At 43.3% G+C, this 20,604-nt stretch overlaps 1 protein-coding gene across 1 annotated transcript in view; it reads left to right on the top strand.

Annotated features, from left to right (window-relative positions):
* Positions 1–20,604, top strand: part of PDE10A (phosphodiesterase 10A) — a 307,793-nt gene that overhangs the window by 236,473 nt on the left and 50,716 nt on the right. Inside the window, exons 10-13 of the mRNA XM_030556722.1 lie at positions 8,320–8,371; positions 14,278–14,420; positions 18,551–18,643; positions 19,230–19,416. Coding sequence (XP_030412582.1) covers positions 8,320–8,371; positions 14,278–14,420; positions 18,551–18,643; positions 19,230–19,416 — 475 coding nt within the window. The remainder of the gene's footprint in view (positions 1–8,319; positions 8,372–14,277; positions 14,421–18,550; positions 18,644–19,229; positions 19,417–20,604) is intronic.

The raw sequence follows: 20,604 nt of genomic DNA, 5'->3' as shown, positions 1-20,604 counted from the left end.
TGCACCAGTTGAGAGCAAGATTGACTATAGTGGTGGGGTTATGTCCACCGTACAAAAGAGCGTATATTTTTACATGTTTATGGAGCTGAGGTCAAGGAAGGAGAGCAGGAGGCTGACCATGAATGAGACTGAAAGATGCAATTTTGAAGGATTTAATAAGCCTGAATCCTCCCAGACTGAATTTTACCAAAGGAAGAAGATGGAAGTCCATTCTATGTGCCCCCACAACTACATCATTGCCATGTGAAGTGGCTGCTGCCACTGATGATTGCAATCCTCACTGCACTGCTGGACACTGTTATATCAAACTGTTAGTTCTTCTTCGAATGCTGTCCCTGTGGGTGCTCCACTCTAGGTGACGGTGCGTCCTGGCGCTGTCGATTGGAAATTTTCGGTAGCAGCGCCTGGTTGGGGCGCACGCACCCATATGGTATCTCCCATCTAGTTGGAATCTTCGTGAGTGTGTGCGCCCACACCCTTCCCAGTTCCTTCTCAACCATCCTCGGCTGAAGACGGGACTTGGGGCAGTGCTACCTTCTCTTCCCTGGTCTCTATAGGAAACAGTAACATAGAAATATTATTAGTTACATCCCAGTTGTTTCCCTTCCTTTAATGTAGTTACATAGTTAGTTAGTCAGTTTAAAAAAAAAAACCCTCAGGCTTGTCTCCCATTGAGACACTCCTCGGCCATCTCTAATTCATAATGCCAGGAGCTTCAGGATTCAAAAGGTGTATTTCCTGTCAGGAATCCATGCCACGGACAGATGGGCACTCATACTGTGTGAAGTGTCTTGGGGACACTCACATCCCTGTGAAGTGCCTCCCTTGCGCGAGCCTCAAGTCAAGAGCTCGTCACGACAGGGATCTGTGGCTCAAAATGCTGATGATGAAAAAAAAATCCTTACAGCCGCTTTCAGAGATGGGAAAGGTCAAACCCACTCCCACACGCACCCCCAGCCAGATCAGAACCGGTGGGCAGCGTTGCTTCACCCTCCCTGGAGCGGAGGCAAGAATCTGAACAGTCTCACAGGAGAGACTTTAACAAGGGTAGGGGTTCTCCTGTGAGATCTCTGCCCTCTGTGCTGACAGCACCAAAGGCAGGTGCCTCAGCTTTTTCTAATGCCTCAGCCACAGCTCTGACAGAGCACAGAGGCAGGGACCCGACCTCCCGTGTCAGGAAGATCCTTGTGGCTCCGGTCCCCTCGGCACCGCAAACGGCCGCGGTGCCGGCAATGCACTGCTCCTCAGCATCGCAAACGGCCGCAGTGCTGGCAGCACGCCTCTCCTCGGCATCACAAACGGCCGCGGTGCCTGCAGCGCAATCCTCCCCTGCGGGGAGAAGAACATTGGCACCGAGACTGTCTTCCACCCAGGCACCAGTAGCAGACTCCCTGCAGGGCACCTCCAAGCTGACAGCACTACTGTCACTTGCACTTTCTCCTGCTAATGAGCTAGAGCAGAGAGCCGGCTCAGCTCTGCCCAGGGAACAGGAGCAACAGTTTCTCACTCAATGTGAGCTTTCAGTGCCACCTGAGCCTCACTCTCTGCTCCTGCATACACAGAGCTCATTTTTTGAACCGCCGCTCTCTCCACCTGAACTGGTTTTCACTGACGGTGAACTTGATTTACAGTAACAAGCGGAGTTCTCCCCTCCTGCTTCTCCTCCACAGGCACCTCTGCCACCTCAGGTCATGGCTCAAGACCACCAGCCTCAGCTTCCCTACTTTGCCCCCCCATGGGCAACACCTGCATTCTCCTATCCTATGCCTTGGCCTCAGTAGTACCCTTGGCAACATCCTCCTACTAGTCAGCCTCCTTCTGTTCATCAATCTCCTGCTCCGTCCACTTCTAAGGTGCCTGAGCCCCCTCCTGAGTATGCAAGTTACGCCATGTCCTTAACTCTCCATTAGCCCTGGAAGGAGCCCTCCTCCCTCCGCCTCCACGGGCCGTGGATGACTGTAAACAATTTCAAGAACTTTTCAGGAGGGTGGCACTCAGTCAAGATATCCACTTTCAAGAGGTTCAGGAGATGCAGCACAGACTCCTCAGAATCCTTCAACCGTCTGCACCCTCAAAAATCGCGCTCCTGGAGCTGGCTGACATTCTCTGGCAAACCCCAGCATCTTTAGTACCAGCTTGCAAAGAGGCCGAACGTAGGTACTATGTCCCTGCTAAGGACGCTGACTTCCTATTTTTTCATCCACCACCGAACTCCCTTGTAATGGATGCAGTTGCACAGAGTAGGAATGTCATAACTTAGTCCCAGATTTGGATCTTAGCGTCCAAAATATGGGGGTTAGCATGAAAACCTCCAAGCTTAGTTACCAGCTTGGACCTGGTACTGCTGCCACCACCCAAAAAATTAGAGTGTTTTGGGGCACTTTGGTCCCCCCAAAAACCGTCCCTGGGGACCCCCAAGACCCAAATCCCTTGAGTCTTACAACAAAGGGAAATAAACCTTTTCCCTTCTCCCCCCCCCCTCCAGGTGTTCCTGGAGAGATACACAGAAGCAAACTTCGTGAGTTTAAACAGAGGGACTCCACCCTCCCCATTCCCAGTCCTGGAAAACAGAATTACTTTCCTCTTCACCCTGAGGGTATGCAAAGTCAGGCTAGTACATCTAACACACACAGATGTCCCCCTGACTTCTTCCTCCCACCAATTCCCTGGTGAGTACAGACTTAATTTCCCTGGAATCCCCCACTAAAGAAAAACTCCAACAGGTCTTAAAAGAAAGCTTTATATAAAAAAAAAAGAAAAAAAAATACATACAAATGGTCTCTCTGTATTAAGGTGACAAATACAGGGTCAATTGCTTAAAAGAAATATGAATAAACAGCCTTATTTAAAAAGAATACAAATTAAAGCACTCCAGCAACTATAGACATGTAAATACAAACCAAAAAACCAACTTTGTACTTACAACTTGGAAACAGAAGATTAGAAAGGAAAAAGAAAAATCCTTCTCATAGCTGAGAGGGACTTAGGCAGACAACCCAGAACAAAAGACTTACACACAAAACACCCTCCACCCAGAGTTGAAAAAATTCTATTTTTTGATTGGTCCTTTGGTTAGGTGCTTTAGGTGAAAGAGACAATAACCCTTAGCTATTTGTTTATGACAAGGAAACAGTCACAATATCGACCCACCCCGCAAGACAAGGACCTTAGACGCCTTGACGTCTTGGGACGCAAGGTTTCTATGTCCTCCACACTATAATTCAGAATTGCAAACTATTCTGCTCCCCTCGCCAGTTATGACTTTGATAGTTACTCTAAACTTTTGAATTTGCCTCCTACATTCCAGAGGATATGAGAGCAGACTTCAAATCAATCCTGACTGAAGGCCAACAGATTTCCAGAATAGCCCTACAGGCATCCCTAGACACGGCAGACACAGCAGCCTGTACAACTGCAACTGCTGTGGTTATGCGCAGATCCTCATGGCTCTCTGCATCTGGCATCCCCAAAGAACTGCAGACCAAAGTGGAGGATCTCCCTTTTGATCAGGACAAACTTTCTCCTACCCTCCTACCTTTCCCTGTCCCTCTTCAGGGACCCTTCTCACGACCACTTACTTTGCACAGAAGTGGTGCATCTTCTACAACTGGGTGCAGTGGAACCTGTGCCGACGCAAAATCAAGGGACAGGTTTCTACTCCCATTACTTTCTAACTCAGAAAAAGACTGGAGGATGGAGGCCTATACTAGATCTACGCCAACTGAACAAATTTGTGAGGATACAAGGATTCAAGATGGTCACACTGGGCATAATAATACCTGCACTGGATCAAGGGGACTGGTTCAAAGCCCTCGACCTACAGCATGCTTACTTTTATATATCAATTCATCCAGCTCACAGACGCTTCCTACGATTCACAATCAGTCATGATCATTTTCAATACACAATTCTTTCTTTCGGAACCACCATAGCACCGAGAATTTTTTTCCAAGACTCTAGCCGTGGTCGTGGCTCACCTCCGCAAACATGGGGTCACGCTGTTCCCGTATCTGGACAATTGCCTTATCAAGGGCAACTTCTATGGCGAGACACTTCAAGCTACCTGTTTTGCCATCTCCCTCTTTCACAGCCTAGGCCTCCAAAAAAATCCACTCTGACACCTAAACAGATCGAGTTCATTGGAGCTCATCTCGACTCAATCCAGAGCAAGACCTCTTTCCCATATGACAGATTCCTCGCTATCGCGCAGCTCAAAGGCACACTCTCTTTTCATCCTAGGACACAGGAAAGACTTTGCCTACAGCTCCTTGGTCACATGGCAGCCACCGCCTTCATGGTTCACCACGCCAGGCTACACGTGAGATGTCTCCAGGGCTGGCTCAATTCCAGTTTCAAACCCAACAGACACACCTTAGGGATGCTGCTAACTCTTCCTCCCAATGTTATAGCTTCCCAGCATTGGTAAACAAGTCCAGAAAACCTCTGCACAGGGGTTTCCTTCCAGCAATGTTCCCCAACACTCATGCTCACCACGGACGCTTTCCTAATCAGTTGGGGAGCGCACCTAGGGCGGCACAGGGCACAAGGCTGGTGGTCCGCATCAGAGACGCATCCTGCACATATCAAGTATCAGAGGGTGGCCGTGTTAGTCTGGATCTGTAAAAGCAGCAAAGAATCCTGTGGCACCTTATAGACTAACACATAAATCTCTTAGAGCTCAGAGCAGTGAGGCGAGCATGCCTTCACTTTCTTCCCCTCAGAAAGAACAAATCTCTTTGGGCCTTAACAGACAACATAGTATGCATATACTACATAAACAGACAAGAGGGAGCCCGATCACATTCCCTCTGCATGGAAGCCATTCAACTATGGAATTGGTGCATACGACATCGAATACAAATCATCACTTCCTACCTACCAGGCTGCCACAGCACTACTGCTGATGCACTCAGCAGGCACTTCCTGACACAACGCGAATGGGAACTGCACCCCGCAGTACTCCAACAGCTCTTTTCCCTCTGGGGCAGCTCGTCAATAAATCTCTTTGCCATGACCTAGAATCGAAAATGTTCCATTTTGCTCCAGAGCGGGACTGCATCCCTAGGAGATGCATTCCTCTTCTCACGGAACAACTCCCTCCTGTACGCCTTCCACCAATCCCTCTGTTACACAGGGTTCTTTGGAAGATTGCGGACTGCAAGGCCTGGGTCATCCTTATTGCCCTGGCTTGGCCAAGACACATGTGGTATCTCTACCTACTCTGCATATCCTCCCATCACCTACGGGCTCTCCCCAACAGGCCAGACCACGTTTCCCAGGACAACGGATGGGTTCTTCACCCCAGCTCCAAAAGCTCCACCTCACAGCCTGGTTCCTTCATGGTTCCAAACCCATGAACTAGCCTGTTCCGAGCAAGTCCAGTATGTCCTCCTGCACAGTAGGAAAGACTCCACTCGTAAAACCTACCTGCAGAAGTGGAAGCGTTTCGCCCCCTGATGCTCACGTAATCACTTAGCACTCAATAACATGACTCTCCTTAACATTCCAGACTACCTCCTGAAACTAAAACAGGAAGGACTTTCGCTCAGCTCCATCAAAGTGCACCTGGCGGCGCTTACCACCTTCCGTGACCTATTAGACAGTTATTCATTCTTTACCCACTCCACCATAAAACGCTTGCTCACGGGCCTGCAAAATCTCCACCCTGAAATTTACCCAACAGCGGCTGCATGGAATCTTAACCTTGCTCTTCATGCTCTCATGAAATCTCCGTTTGAGGCCTTGGCTACCTCCTCTCATCTTCATATGTCCATGAAGGTGGCTTTCTTAGTTGCCATAACATCAGCAGGGAGAGTTGGTGAAATGAGCACCCTGATGGCCCACTCTCCCTACATAATCTTCTCCAAAGACAAAGTCACTTTGAGACCACATCCTAAATTTCTTCCTAAGGCGATATCGACTTTCCACCTCAGCCAACCTATATACTTACCTACTTTCTATCCCAAACCTCACAAGACTCAGCAAGAGGCAACCCTGCATACTCTCAACGTCAGGCGAGCAATTGCCTTTTATTTAGACAGAATCAAACCATTTCATAAGTCCCCATGACTTTGTTTCCATTACCGAAAGATCAAAAGGTACGGCTATCTCTAAACAATGTCTATCCAACTGGATCTCTTACTGCATCAGATTCTGTTACCATGCGCAAAATCTTCAACCGCCAAAGGCATTAGAACTCATTCCACTCGAGCCATGTTGACATCCGTTGCCTTCCTGCACAATGTTCCCATTCCTGACATCTGCAAAGCAGCTATGGGGTCATCTGAACACAAGTTTGCAAAACGCTATGCTCTCACGCAAGACACCACGGCAGACACCATAGTAGGCCATACAGTACTATCTACAGTACTCACTGCTGTGTCTCCAAAGTCCCACCAACCATAGTGGGTACTGCTACACATTCACCTAGAGTGGAGCACCCACAGGGACAGCACTCGAAGAAGAAGAGAAAGTTACCTTGCAGTAACTGAGGTTCTTTGAGATGTGTGTCCCTGTGGGTGCTCCACTCCCCTCCCTCCTCCCCTCTACTTTGGAGTACTAGTATGATGCTCCACGGTAGAGAAGGAACCGAGAAGGGTGTGGGGTGCACGCATTCAGGAAGATTCCAACTAGACAGGAGAGACCATCTGGGTGCATGCGCCCCAACCAGGCGCTGCTACCGAAATTTTCCAATCGACGGCGCCGGGACGCACCGTCACCTAGAGTGGAGCACCCACAGGGACACGCATCTCGAAGAACCTCAGTTATTGCAAGGTGAGTAACTTTCTCTTCTTCTTCAAGTAATGGTACCTATGTGTATCCCACTTCAGGTGTATATGTGCTTCATGTGCCTGAGACTGGAAGAGTTTTGCTAGCAGTGGCTGTTGGTCCATGCCTATGCCCTTCTCCTTCTCATGTTCTGAAATGAGGGCATAAGGAGCAGCAGTGCAGATTGACCACCTCTCCAGTTCCTCTCTACTCCAAGTGCAGTATCTATTGGTCCTTTTAAAGTAGAACCTGTCCAGCCTTTGGGTATATGCTTCAGAGAATCCTTAATGGATTGCGCTATGAGGCCCCAGTCTGATCCTGGCCCATGAGATCCCTGTGTGTATTGTCAGGAGCTCACTGGTGCCACAAAACTGGTACCATGCTCCCTAAGGGCAAGAGTTCCCCAAAACCAGACCTGGTCAATGATATTGGGAACATACTCCGTACCAGAGAGGGAAATAAGGCAGCAGATGCCTCCTACTCCAATGATATCAATGCAGCCTACGAAGGAGTCAGTACTATGACCATGGTAAGACCAATACCACTGGTGTGACCAAAAGAAAGAAGTCTGGTCCATTGTTTTGGGTCAGTGGTTAGATACAGTCATGGGGACGCCTCCTTTTTCTTTCAGCCCCCCACACTGGGTTTACTGGGGTCTCTGGGATCCTAAGTGCAACATCCCAAATCCATAAGATCACACCAGGAATCAAGACAAGCTTCCCCAAAATAAACAGGCAACTCTGCTTCAGATCTACACCCTTTGATAAGGAGTCCAAACATCTAGATCCCTCTGGGAGAAAGAACTTCACTTTGGTGAGTTTACAGTTGTGCATAGTGAACCACCAAGTTTTAATGTGGAAAATATGATTTTATTAATTATAAGAAGTTATCAGAATTCACCAACAAACTGCCTCAAGAAGATAGACTTCAATTTCAAACAATTATCAACAAAGGTAACTAGCTGGGTAGATTGGCTCTCCTGGCCTCAGTGAATGCAGCAGATACAATCTCCCGCTTGATGGCAACTTCCATAGTCCTGAGATGATGATTGTGGCTCCAGTCCTCCAGATTTCCCAAAGAAGTCCAATCCACCATGGAAGATCTGCCTTTTGAGGGAAATGACCTATTGAGAGGAAAGACAGATGAATCATTACATTCCCTCAAAGAATCAAGAATAATCCTTGGAATTGAAGTCTGTCCCCCATCCACAAAAATGCTGATCACAAATGCCTTCCTGCTAGAGTGGCGGCGGATGGTCCGCTGCTGGAAAGGCTCCGGTGGAGCTGCTGCAGTGAAGCCGGCAGGCGGTCCGCTGGTCTAAAGGCTCCGGTGGACCTGCCGCTGAAGTGTGTTGCTAAATAGGGGCCTGAAGCAGCATATGGTAGACTCTCTGTTTACTCATTCATTTATTTAATTTATTTTATTTATTTATTTTTAACAGAGTTGCTTGTTTATCTAAAAAGGACTAAAGCTTGGAACCTGCCCAAATCCTTGTGCTGCAGCAATCTAAATAACATTACTTACTATTTTTTTCTCTCTTCTTCTTTACAGAACCTATTTTGATAATATAGTCGCAATAGATTCCCTACTTGAACATATAATGGTAAGCTGTCTTTTTTTCATCTTTAAATGTACACATCACATCTGTTAGTCTTCCAGTCTCTCTTTCATTCAAGTAAAGTGCAGCATTGTTGAACCATAGAAGCTGTTTGAGTTCATATGATAGGTAATTCTAAGGATGGTCTGTAAGGAAATAGTGCTAAGGGTCCATTTGGTTTTATTTATTACAAAAACTTCATTTCACAGTTTCATATGTACTGAGTTATGGGGTCTCTGTGAACTACATGTTGATCTTAAATTTGCTAGAGAAATGGAATATTTGTATATTTGTGTATTTTCTTAGCATTTCAACTTGTTCCTCTGACTGGTTCTTTCTACTTTCAAATCACCGCACACTGCAATACACGCCTCAAAAAACCCACAAAAATAGCCCTTCTGATTGAAGAGCATTGTCTGTGTGAAGCCATGTGGAAATGGCCAGTATTACTCACAGATAGTTTATCCAATGACATGTGATAGGTACAAAAGAGAGTTGTCACCTCCCAATTAGGACATAAACCGATTTAGATTCCACAATTACAGAGTGGCACAGTCAGTCACAGAATGTTATGGCAGCAATTAAAGCTGGTTGCATAGGAATAACTAACAGATTATTTAGTCAATGGATTTCCCTTTTTTTTTGAGTTCATAAACCGATCACAATTTTCTTGAATTTATTCATTATTCAGAATGATTCATTGAACATATCTGCAAATAAATTTGCCTGTAGATTGTTTGTTGAGTGTTTGATTATGAGCGGTGGTGTTTAGTTTTGGACAAACATGTTGAATAATTTGGTTCTCTTCCTTGATTGAATGAGCATAAATAAGAGTCAGTTTTCTGATGAGTGGTTGCATTTTTACCAATTTATAAATCGCTGTCCAACAATACTCTCCAATTATTGCCCTAATCTTATCAGTGAACCTTTTAGCTAGAATCTTCACAGAAAGTAAGCACACCAACAGTGCAAACCATGTCAAAGCAAATTTGTTTAGAAATTCAAATCAATATTCAGGAGAAATATTTTGCAGTCTTAATTGAATCTAGATACTACACAGACAAGAATTGCTCTCTTCAGTGCACAAGAAACATTCCTCAGTTTCAGTAGCTTTGTCTGTTCTTATTTACACAAATTGCTTCACAACATTGTTGAATATTTAAAAGCACTGTGGTAACATAACTTAATGACAGATAATGATATTCTTCTCTGTGAACAGTCACCAAGTAGAATACACACATGGCAATGCAATATGCTTATTCTTTCGTCTTCCTTCCCAACACCTGCTCTCTCAGCATTCTGCTGTACAACCTGCATTGATACTTCACAGTCAACTTCCTTTGAAGTCTGTGCCAATTGGCTTCTTCTGGGTCTGGCAGAAAGAGAAGAATGGATCTGCTAGTTTGTGTATCCACTGCAATTGTACTGTAGACCAGTTGTATCATTTCTGTGACTCACCCTATCTCCTAGAGTGAGAGAACAGCAAGAATCAATCTCCTCTCCCCAGTCCACCTCCTGGAGATTACAATGAAAGCTTTTAATGGTTCTTGTACTAACAATAGTAGCACTTCTCTGCTTATAGTGTAACAGACGTATTGGAGCATGAGCTTTCGTGGGTGAATACTCACTTCGTCGGATGCATGCATGTATTCACCCACGAAAGCTCATGCTCCAATACATCTGTTAGTCTATAAGGTGCCACAGGACACTCTGCTGCTTTTACAGACCCAGACTAACACAGCTACCCCCTTATACATTTCTCTGCTTGTTTGTCTTTATATCTTTGTTTCTTTCTTATTCGAACTCCTTAGTGAATTTAGTGGAATAAAAGGTGCCTGACTGGGAGCACCTGAAAATCAAGGTCGGTCTTCATCCACAGAAGTAGTGCAGCCTGGGGAACAGGAGTGCAAGTTTCCCCACACACTGCCTCATTAATGTGTTTCAGTACTATTCTGAAGGCTCTGCCCTAAAGAGAGAGATGATAGGTTGGTCCCCTTCAGTCCTTGGCCTCGCTATTACTCTATTTACAAGGGTACCTGTTGTGACTGTATCACCTGACAGTCAATGTCAAGCTGGGTTGGATTTGAGCCAATGACCTAGTGAAGAAAGGCTTTGCCAAACCCATTAGGCATCTACTCCACAAACAGTAGTGTTTTAAGCAGGCAAGTCTTATAAAAATAGGTCGTGACAAGATAAATGACACCATCCTTCAAGAGTTGAATGTATTAGAACACAATCCCTTGTGATGTCTTTTAAAATATTGATGCTTTACAAAGCACCTGATACGGTTTCAGAAGGTACGTAGGGAAACCTCCCTTACTGTAATCCCAGGAATTGTCAAAGTGGTTTAAATAGTTCCTCTGTTTTGAATGAATAAAGGAATAATGGGAATGGCTACACTTCTTAATGAATTCTTAGACACCACGGTGCAGATAAGTGATGGTCACATTAACACCACCCTGTACTGAAAACCTGCCGACCGCTATGCCTACCTTCATGCCTCCAGCTTCCATCCCGGGCACACCACACAATCCACAGCCAAGCACTGAGGTACAACCCGTATCTGCTCTAACCCCTCAGACAGAGACCAACACCTACAAAATCTCCACCAAGCATTCTCAAAACTACAATACCCGCACGAGGAAATAAGGAAACAGATCAACAGAGCCAGACAAGTACCCAGAAGCCTCCTACTGCAAGACAAACCCAAGAAAGAAACCAACAGGACTCCACTGGCCATCACATACAGTCCCCAGCCAAAACCCCTCCAACCCATCCTGGACGATGATCCCACACGTTCGCTGGCCTGTCCTCGCCCACAGACAACCTGCCAACCTGAAGCATATTCTCACCAGTAACTGCACACTGCACCATAGTAACTCTAACTCAGGAACCAATCCATGCAACAAACCTCGATACCAGCTCTGCCCACATATCTACACCAGCGACACCATTACAGGACCTAACCAGATCAGCCACACGGTCACCGGTTCATTCATCTGCACGTCCACCAATGTAATATATGCCATCATGTGCCAGCAATGCCCCTCTGCTATGTACATCGGCCAAACTGAACAGTCTCTACGGAAAAGGATAAATGGACAGAAATCAGATATTAGGAATGGCAATATACAAAAACCTGTAGGAGAAGGCTTCAACCTCCCTGGCCACACAATAGCAGATCTTAAGGTGGCCATATTGTAGCAAAAAAACTTCAGGACCAGACATCAAAGAGAAACTGCTGAGCTTCAGTTCATCTGCAAATTTGACACCATCAGCTCAGGATTAAACAAAGACTGTAAATGGCTTGCCAACTACAAAACCAGTTTCTCCTCCCTAGGTTTTCACACCTCAACTGCTAGAACAGGGACTCATCCTCCCTGATTGAACAGACCTCGTTACCTCTAGCTTGCTTCTTGCTTGCATATGTATACCTGCTCCTGGAAATTTCCACTACATGCATCCGACGAAGTGGATACTCACCCACGAAAGCTCATGCTCAAAAACGTCTGTTAGTCTATAAGGTGACACAGGATTCTTTGCTGCTTTTACAGATCCAGACTAACATGGCTATCCCTCTGATACTTAACACATGGAGAAAAGATACCTTGGGCCTGACTCTCAGCCTGCCATCTGCTCCTCTTGCATCAGTCTGGTGGCACCAAGGAGCCAGAACACAGCAGGATCTCTCCAGCTGAGGATTTTTCCAGCGTGAGGGGAGCCTTCAGCTGGTGTAGCTGGGTTCTACACAGGTCGCAGCATAAGGGGTAGGATATAGAAAGTACGACAGGACTGCTGTGGTCCAGCAGTCCCTGGCTGGCTGTCGGTACCTATGTAGTTGGCATAGAATTAGCCCAGAATCAGGGAGCCACACACAGATTCTTTGCAACCCGGGCTGAGTTCAGTGCACATTGGTACAGATGAGAATCTGACCCAATATTTTTATCTCTTGCTATTATCCATGACAAAAATGGCACTTTTTGCTTCTTTAGAAATATATGCTAACTTCAGAATCCTAGCATTTTTGAGTGTATATTTAACACACACACACACACACACACACACGATATTTTAACAAAAATCATGCACACAAATGTAGAGTTGTTAAAATGTGAGATTAAGGTCTGGCCCTTTTGTCTGCTGTAAATGAACATATCTATGGGGTATTCTTCACAATGGCAAAAAAAATCAGCTGTGTTTGTGTTTTGTCCAGCTGAAATAATCATGATTAGAGCATTCAATTTTGAGAGTGTCTCCTAAAGTCCAGTTTTGTTTTTATTTTTTGCATCCTTTTAAAAATCTGGTTGGGATTGTTATGAAGGATTTCACATTTGTGTGTGTCCTGGAGAAGCCTGAAACTGTGTATGCAAACCCTTATATTAGTAGTATAAGATGAGAACACTCCTGCTATACACATGCTTTTGTATCTATATTTTCAGATGTCAGAATATAATTTATGTAATATATACAGTAGTATTAAATCCTGTTACTTCATAACAAAATGACTACTATGCTACATAATACATTTGAAAAATATTCTATAAAGTCTTCTTTTACTTCAGCTGAAATCATACACTTGGATAGTCTCTGTACATTGCGCTCTCTCTCCTTTTTTTAGTTGCTGCAAACTAATTTTCTGAAAAGTGACCCCACAGAGTAGTGTGTGGGAAGTGTTAACCTGTTCTCATTGGAAGTGAGAGGAGGAATTCAGAGATGAGATTTTTGCTGTGTCCTTAGGTCACACTTTTGGGCCTGGATATTTTAGAACTCTTAGAAAAGGATATGCATTGTGTACTTGAGTCAACCAAAAGTACTTTTGGACTTTATGCATACATTTATTTTTCAAGGCTTCTGCAGATGGGAAGTTTGGTGTATTTTGGGCTAAACTGTGCCCTTATGAGCTGCACTATCATATACACAAGAGGGATTGTGTTTCATGTACTCAAGAGTTAGATCTTAATCCCAGAATTTTCTTGCTCTTGTATAGTACAGAAGTAACCCAGGTAAGCACTTTAGGAGTTAAGCATATTGTTATTTTCAGACAATAAATATTTATCTGATTTATCATTTAAAATGTGGAGTATTTTATTCTTGAGAAAACACTCTGAACCCCAAAGGATTTGACGTCTCTCTGTCTTTGGGGGCAAGGACTGTCATTTATCATATGTCTGTTCAGTGCCTAACACAGAGGGGTCCCAATCTGACTGAGGCATCTAAAGCTACCACAATACAATAAATGCTATTAATGATAAAGGATGTAAGAAAGCAAGGACTTGTCTTCTTTATTTTATAAAAAAAGGGGAAAAGAAATGTCAGAAAAATCTCATCAAGCTCTAATTTTAAAGTAGGATGCAGCAATGCTTCTTTCTTTGGCCTCAAAGCACATTTTGATAGGTGCATCTAGATGTAATGATATAGTGACTGGTCAGTCTGCGTTTCCATTAGGAACACTGTTTGTTCAGAGTTTTAGAAGTCGTAATGCCCATAAAAAGTTCTTTGATATTTTTACATCTTCAAATCTATTAAAGTATTTGAAAGTAAATCATTTTAAAAAGTAGGGAAAAGGTTGTCAGTCCAAAAGCAAGGACTTTGTACCCACAAAATACCCCTCTTCAATGGTGACCCATTTTTCTCTTTGTACATCACCCACTGAAGCATCTAAAAAAACCCCTGACTTTTAAAATGTAAATGTTAAAACTGTAAATGACAGCTTGATTTAAATTATTGTATAAAACAAAAACATTATTTTTATGTGTTAAGTTGTAGCCTAAATTCTTTTAGTTGAGGAAACTTCTGGAAAACACTTTCTCTATTAGAAAAGCTGGCAGAACTTTCATATCTGAAGGGTCTATCTTCATGAAGTTCATCTGAACCTCATGATGGTTAATCTTAGTTTTGTTCTTTGTCTATAGATATATGCAAAAAACCTGGTGAATGCAGACCGCTGTGCACTCTTCCAGGTTGACCACAAGAACAAGGAACTGTATTCAGACCTTTTTGATATTGGAGAGGAGAAGGAGGGGAAACCTGTCTTCAAGAAGACCAAAGAAATAAGGTAGGAACAGCAGAAGAATGCAATTTAATTCTAACTAGCGATGTGCAGGTATCTTGTTATCCAGTGTCTGTGCCTACTTGCAGGTGCCTACCCTGACAATACTTGTCATACTGTGATATCATTCCCACCAGGACCCGCCTCCAGAAGGTAGTACTTCTGGGAATGACATTGCAGTGCCATCGAAACAGCGTCTCTGAAGCTATAACGTCACTCCTGGAAATGCCGTCTTCCGGAGGCGGTCCTTTTGGAAATCATGTTGGGAAAAAACACAGGTGCTCCAAGGTAGGTAAAGGAGCAGGTGTTAAATTAAACCCCCTTATCTACAGTTCTGCAAGTGTAAAACACTTATTGGCGTTCTGAAGATCAATTTAAATTTGACATGTTCTTTCACACACATGCAAAGTAGGGAAATTATAGTGGGTAATTCTGGTTGGGGAATCAGGCATTGCCAGTAACAACTGGTCGGATCTAATCAATCCTTTTAAGGTGGGCAATCCATTTACTTTTAGTTTAGTGTCTCCTTACCTCACCTGATATGATGAATCTTGACTTTGTTCTGATTTGAATAATTGAGATTTTAAAGTGCACTTGAATTGGTCAATTTTAAGCTTTGCACAGGAGTGTAAGGTTACACAAGCTTCTGTGAGTATTTTTAAAACAGATGCATCATCTACATGGTACAAATTGCCTCATTAATGTGTACATTTTACACATACACCCCTCCTTAGTGGAAAAAAAACAGCCAGAATAACAAGGTAACTTTTAAATATTTCAGTTTTTGGAGAGAATGATAATTTATATAGTGCCTTTCATCCAGGAAAATCCCTAGTGGATATAGGTTGATATTTTTCAAAGCAGGGTAGGGGATTTGGGTCCACATTGTTTTATAATTAGTGAAAAAATGTGTGACTAAATCCCATGAATTACTTCAAAACCTTTCAAACATAAAATATACACAACTCTTCACTCAGCAGTGACATTCTAAAATGGTTTATTCTATTGTTTCTTTGTATCTTTAAAGTTATAGTATCAGATATGGTTCATAAAGGAACATAAGTCAGATTCCCTTACTGTCAATAGGACTCACGTAGGCTGATGTTTATTCTTTCTTACTACATTGTCTGCATGAGCATAAGGGAGTCTACATTGGTGCAGTTTACATACAAAGGAGCAAGAAGATGGTGTAAATTAAAGAAGGAGGTGACCTGCTTACACTTTCTTACACCCTCCTGATAATTGATTTTCTTGGTTACAGTCCTCTTGTCTGTCCCCTCAGTGCGAGAATTACACAAATTTTGACTTAGAGTGTAAGAGAGTCTTAGGCAAATTCAGGGGTGACGTATAAGGTTCCGAACAGGGCACCAAATTGATTAGGGGTATGGAAAGGCTTCTGTATGAGGAGAGATTAATAAGACTGGGACTTTTCAGCTTGGAAAGAAACGGGTAAGCGGAGATATGGTTGAAGTTTATAAAATCATGACTGGTGTAGAGAAAGTAGATAAGAAAGTGTTGTTTACTACTTCTCATAACACAAGAACTAGGTGTCACCAAATGAAATTAATAGGCAGCAGGTTTAAAACAAAGAAAAGGAAGTATTTCTTCACACAACGCACAGTCAACCTGTGGAACTCCTTGCCAGTGGATGTTATAAAGGTCAAGACCATAACAGGGTTCAAAAAGGAACTGGATAAATTCATGAGGGGATAGGTCCATCAATGGCTATTACCCAGGATGGGCAGGAATGGTATCCCTGGCCTATGTTTGCCAGAAGCTGGGAATGAGTGACAGGGGATGGATCAACTGATGAATACCTGTTCAGTTCATTCTCTCTGGGACACCTGGCACTGGCTACTGTTGGCAGACAGGATACTGGGCTAGATGGACCTTTAGTCTGACTCAGTAGGGTCATTTTTATGTTCTTATGAAAGGACTGTAACATATACATTTGCAAGAGGGTAAGAGTTTGTCTGAAGTAGTCTGAATTGGTATAATGCTGTAATTGGTATACATGTTGTGGGGATAGGCAGAAGAAGGTATAGCATACACCAACTTAAACTTCTTCTAGATGTACAATAGAACCTAAGAGTTATGAACACCTGGAGAATGGAGGTTGTTTGTAACTCTGAAATATTTATAACTGAACAAAACATTATGGTGGTTCGTACAGCTGAATGCTGACTTAATACAGCTTTGAAACTTTTGTTATACAGAAGAAAAATGACACAAGCACAGAGTTTCCTTACCTTGTCAAATCTTTTTATAAACGTTTGCTTTTTTTTAAGTAATTTACATTTAACACAGTACTGTACTGTATTTGCTTCCAAATGAGGTGTGTGGTTGACTGTTCAGTTCATAACTCTGCGTTTCTACTGTACTGAGTAAAATCCTGGCCCTAATGAAGTCAATGGGAGTTGGGCAATAGATTTTAGTGGAGCAAGGATTTACCCACTTTGACTAACAGCTATGTGCGGCCCACCTTTGAGCATCTCTGCTTATTTCACCCATGCCTCCTTTGAATTATAGAAGCCAGAAGTGTGTTATGTTTTATCCCAATTATATTCTTGTAATAGTATTGACTGCAGGATTTGTATGATTCAACTATAGTATGCTTCATGTATTTGATTTCATTGTGGAAGGTCTACAAGATTCTGTCAGTTGTAATGCATCTTAGCTTGCTGTAAAATTAAATTTATCCATGAGATTCGTTTATAAAATAGCATGGATATAAGAGATGCAATTGATAAATTGTAAAGTAAACTGATGACTTAAACACAAGTCATCAGACTGCACAAATATAATTGAATGTAATGAACATGAATTAGAAATAACCTCTAATCTTATTATGGGCAGCAATCCTTATTAACCAAAATGATTGTAGTATGGAACCTTTTTTAGCTTTATATCAGGGGTGGGCAAACTATGGCCCACGGGCCGGATGCGGCCTACCAGCCATTTTAATCCAGCCCTCGAGCTCCTGTTGGGAAGTGGGGTCTGGGGCTTGCCCCACTACAGTTGGGGAGCAGGGTCGGGGGCTGCCCCACGTGGCTCTAGGAAGCAGCAGCATAGCCCCCCTCTGACTCCTACACTTAGGGGCAGCCAGGGTCTCTGCTCTGCGCGTTGCTCCTGCCACAGATGCTGCCCCTGCAGCTCCCTTTGGCTAGGAACCACAGCCAATGGGAGCTGCAGGGTCTGTGCCTGTGGACAGGGCAGTGTGCAGAGCCACCTGGCTGTGCCTCCACATAGGAGCTGGTGAAGGGACATGCCGCTGCTTCTGGGAGCTGCTTGAGGTAAGCACCGCCCGCAGCCTGCATCCCTGAGCCTCCCCCTGCACTCCAACCCCCTGCACTGGCCCTGATCCCCTCCTGTCCTCCAAACCCTTCAATTCCAGCCTGGAGCACCCTCCTGCATCCCAAACCTCTCAGTGTGCAGAGCCTGCACCCCCAGCTGGAGCCCTCACCCCCCCGATCCCCTGCCCCAGCCCTGATCTTGCTCCCACATGCCTAATCTCTCTGTCCCAGCCCAGAGCACCCTCCTGCACCCCAAACCTATTATCTGCAGCCTCACTCCAGAGCCCACACCCCCAGCTGGAACCTTCACCCCTTCCCACACACCAACCCCCTGCCCTAACCCTGATCCCCCTCCCGCTCTCCGAATCCCTTGGTCCCAGCCCAGAGCACCCTCCCACACCCTGAACTCTTCATCCTCAGCCTCACCCCAGAGCCCGCACCTCCCCGCCCTTGCACTCCACCCAAGCCTGGAGCCCCCTCCCACACCCTAACTCCTCATTTCTGGCCCCACCCTGGAGCCCGCACCCCCAACGAGAGCCCTCACCCCAACCCCAATTTTGTGGATATTCATGGCCCGCCATACAATTTCTATTCCCAGATGTGGCTCTCAGGCCAAAAACTTCGCCCATGCCTGCTCTATATCCATATAAAATATTTTCAGTAGATATCTATATTATTCCTTAGAATTCCTTCTTGTATTTCAAGAATTTTATCCTTACAAACAACAAAATTAAGCTGGTTTGGACTGAAGGTACATTTGTATGTTCAGGGTAGTCTACAATGAAACAGATATTTACTCAAACTGTTCATATGCTGATCAACATGTTTCTTTAATATGTGCAGATTTTCTATTGAGAAAGGAATAGCGGGTCAGGTAGCAAGAACAGGTGAAGTCCTTAACATTCCTGATGCCTATGCAGATCCACGCTTTAACAGGTAAGACATTCTTTAGTTACAACTAGGACAGGAGAAAACAAAATAGCTAGCTTTTTATTTAATGTTCCACTCAAATTTTAAAGACATTGTCAATTGATTAGTACATTTTCATGGAATTAAGGGGTCGTGATGAAGAAACAAACTTGACATATTTATTTTCATAGCATTCAATCTGATCTTGTGACTGTATTCTATTAAAATGATTTTGATTCTGTTTTACCAAATAATTGAGGAAGCATTAGTTAGTTTGTTCTAGATAGAAGTTTGCACAGCTGGATGGACTATTGCCCGCTGTACATTACTAACATAACTCAATCTGATTGATTTAGAAAATAGATGTATTTCAGTCACTTGATGACCAGCTAAGTCATAAACATAGAATTTTTAAAACGTTGTCAGTATTTTTATGAATGAGCTGACTTAATTGGCTGAAGTTTCATTTCTTTAACTTTTAAATGGGTATTATAATAATGCATGCATTTAAGTGTTACATTAGTGAACCCTGTGTATATTTAAATCACCTTTCTAGGGAAGAAGGGATGACCTTTAATTGCTGTCCTTCTCTTTCTCCTCCCCAACTCTCCAGAGAAGTTGACCTCTACACAGGCTACACAACCAGGAACATTCTGTGCATGCCTATTGTGAGCCGAGGGAGTGTAATAGGCGTCGTGCAGATGGTGAACAAAATAAGTGGAAGTGCCTTCTCTAAAACTGATGAGAACAACTTTAAAATGTTTGCAGTCTTTTGTGCTTTAGCCTTACACTGTGCTAATGTAAGTTTTATCTCCCAAAAGCTTAATATGAAGTGTGAAGAAAATAGTTCTGTCAGCTATTGGTTGTAACATATAGAGTTAGGATCAGTTTGGGATTTTATCAATTCCGCTTCATCTTTCAAATAATTAAAATTGATTAATAATTCTGTTTTGTTGAGCTAATGGGGCATCAGTAATATGTTGATTCTTTCACAATAAGGATTCAGTTGATTTCTTCTGAAATAATTATGCAATTGATCTATTTGTTATATACGGCTAACGTAAAATAATATACTCCAGTCAAAATATGTAGAGCACCACTTCACTCTGTTCAGATATGGTGAATGGGCCTGAGTCATTTATTCAGGTTCAGAGTATGTATTTTACACAGTTTACTGCATGGTGGTGGGAGTGTACTCAAATACCTAGTGTGGCGAGAGTATATCAAATACATTTGAATATACATTTATTTTAACATCCTGGACTTTCCACATATAACTACCCATGCACGTAGATGAGTGTTGATGCTATTATTTGTGAAAGTCAACCTTTTATTTATTTTTTTTAAGGAAGATAACTGTTCATTTATAAAGTATAAAAACATTTATAATCATTACCATATAGGTATAAAATTGCAATATTGACCATTACAAAAAGGAACTCAACACATTTTATTGCAGAGAAATCTTGTACAATGACATAGTCAAGCCAGAGTCTCATAAGACCCCTTTTACAGCACTCTGACAGTGTAAAGGGGAAGTCAGTTATATTTACACCCACTTCAAGCCCTCTTTAGAGTGGTATAAAGTGGTCTTAGTGTAAATCAGGATCAGGACCAGTCAAGTTCCTCTATTGGACATGGATCTACCATGTTAGAGGATGAACCCTCAAGGCATGTTCCACCTGGGGATTTTCTTCAAATGTAACGTAATTCTCTTTACTTGCTTACAATCCATACCATGCCTAATATAGCTGAATTTCAATCTTTTAATATATATTGGACTTGTTTTTCCCTAGTGCTGAGTGGTAATTTGTTCATTCTCTGTTGTGAAAAATGCTGTCCCTGAAGCAACAGTGCAAAAACATTACTTGGAGAAACTCAGTGGCAGATTGAAAATGTATAGAAAATACTGTTATTTTAATTACCTCTTTTGGGCTAAATTGTGGCTTGGTTAGTGCAGTGGTGCAAAAGGATGCAGTGTGACCCTT

The sequence above is a fragment of the Gopherus evgoodei genome, chromosome 3 (assembly GCF_007399415.2).
Source record: "Gopherus evgoodei ecotype Sinaloan lineage chromosome 3, rGopEvg1_v1.p, whole genome shotgun sequence".
NCBI classification, from domain to species: domain Eukaryota; kingdom Metazoa; phylum Chordata; order Testudines; family Testudinidae; genus Gopherus; species Gopherus evgoodei.
The sequence above is the reverse complement of the archived record's forward strand: the minus strand, read 5'-3'. Positions and strand labels throughout refer to the sequence as shown.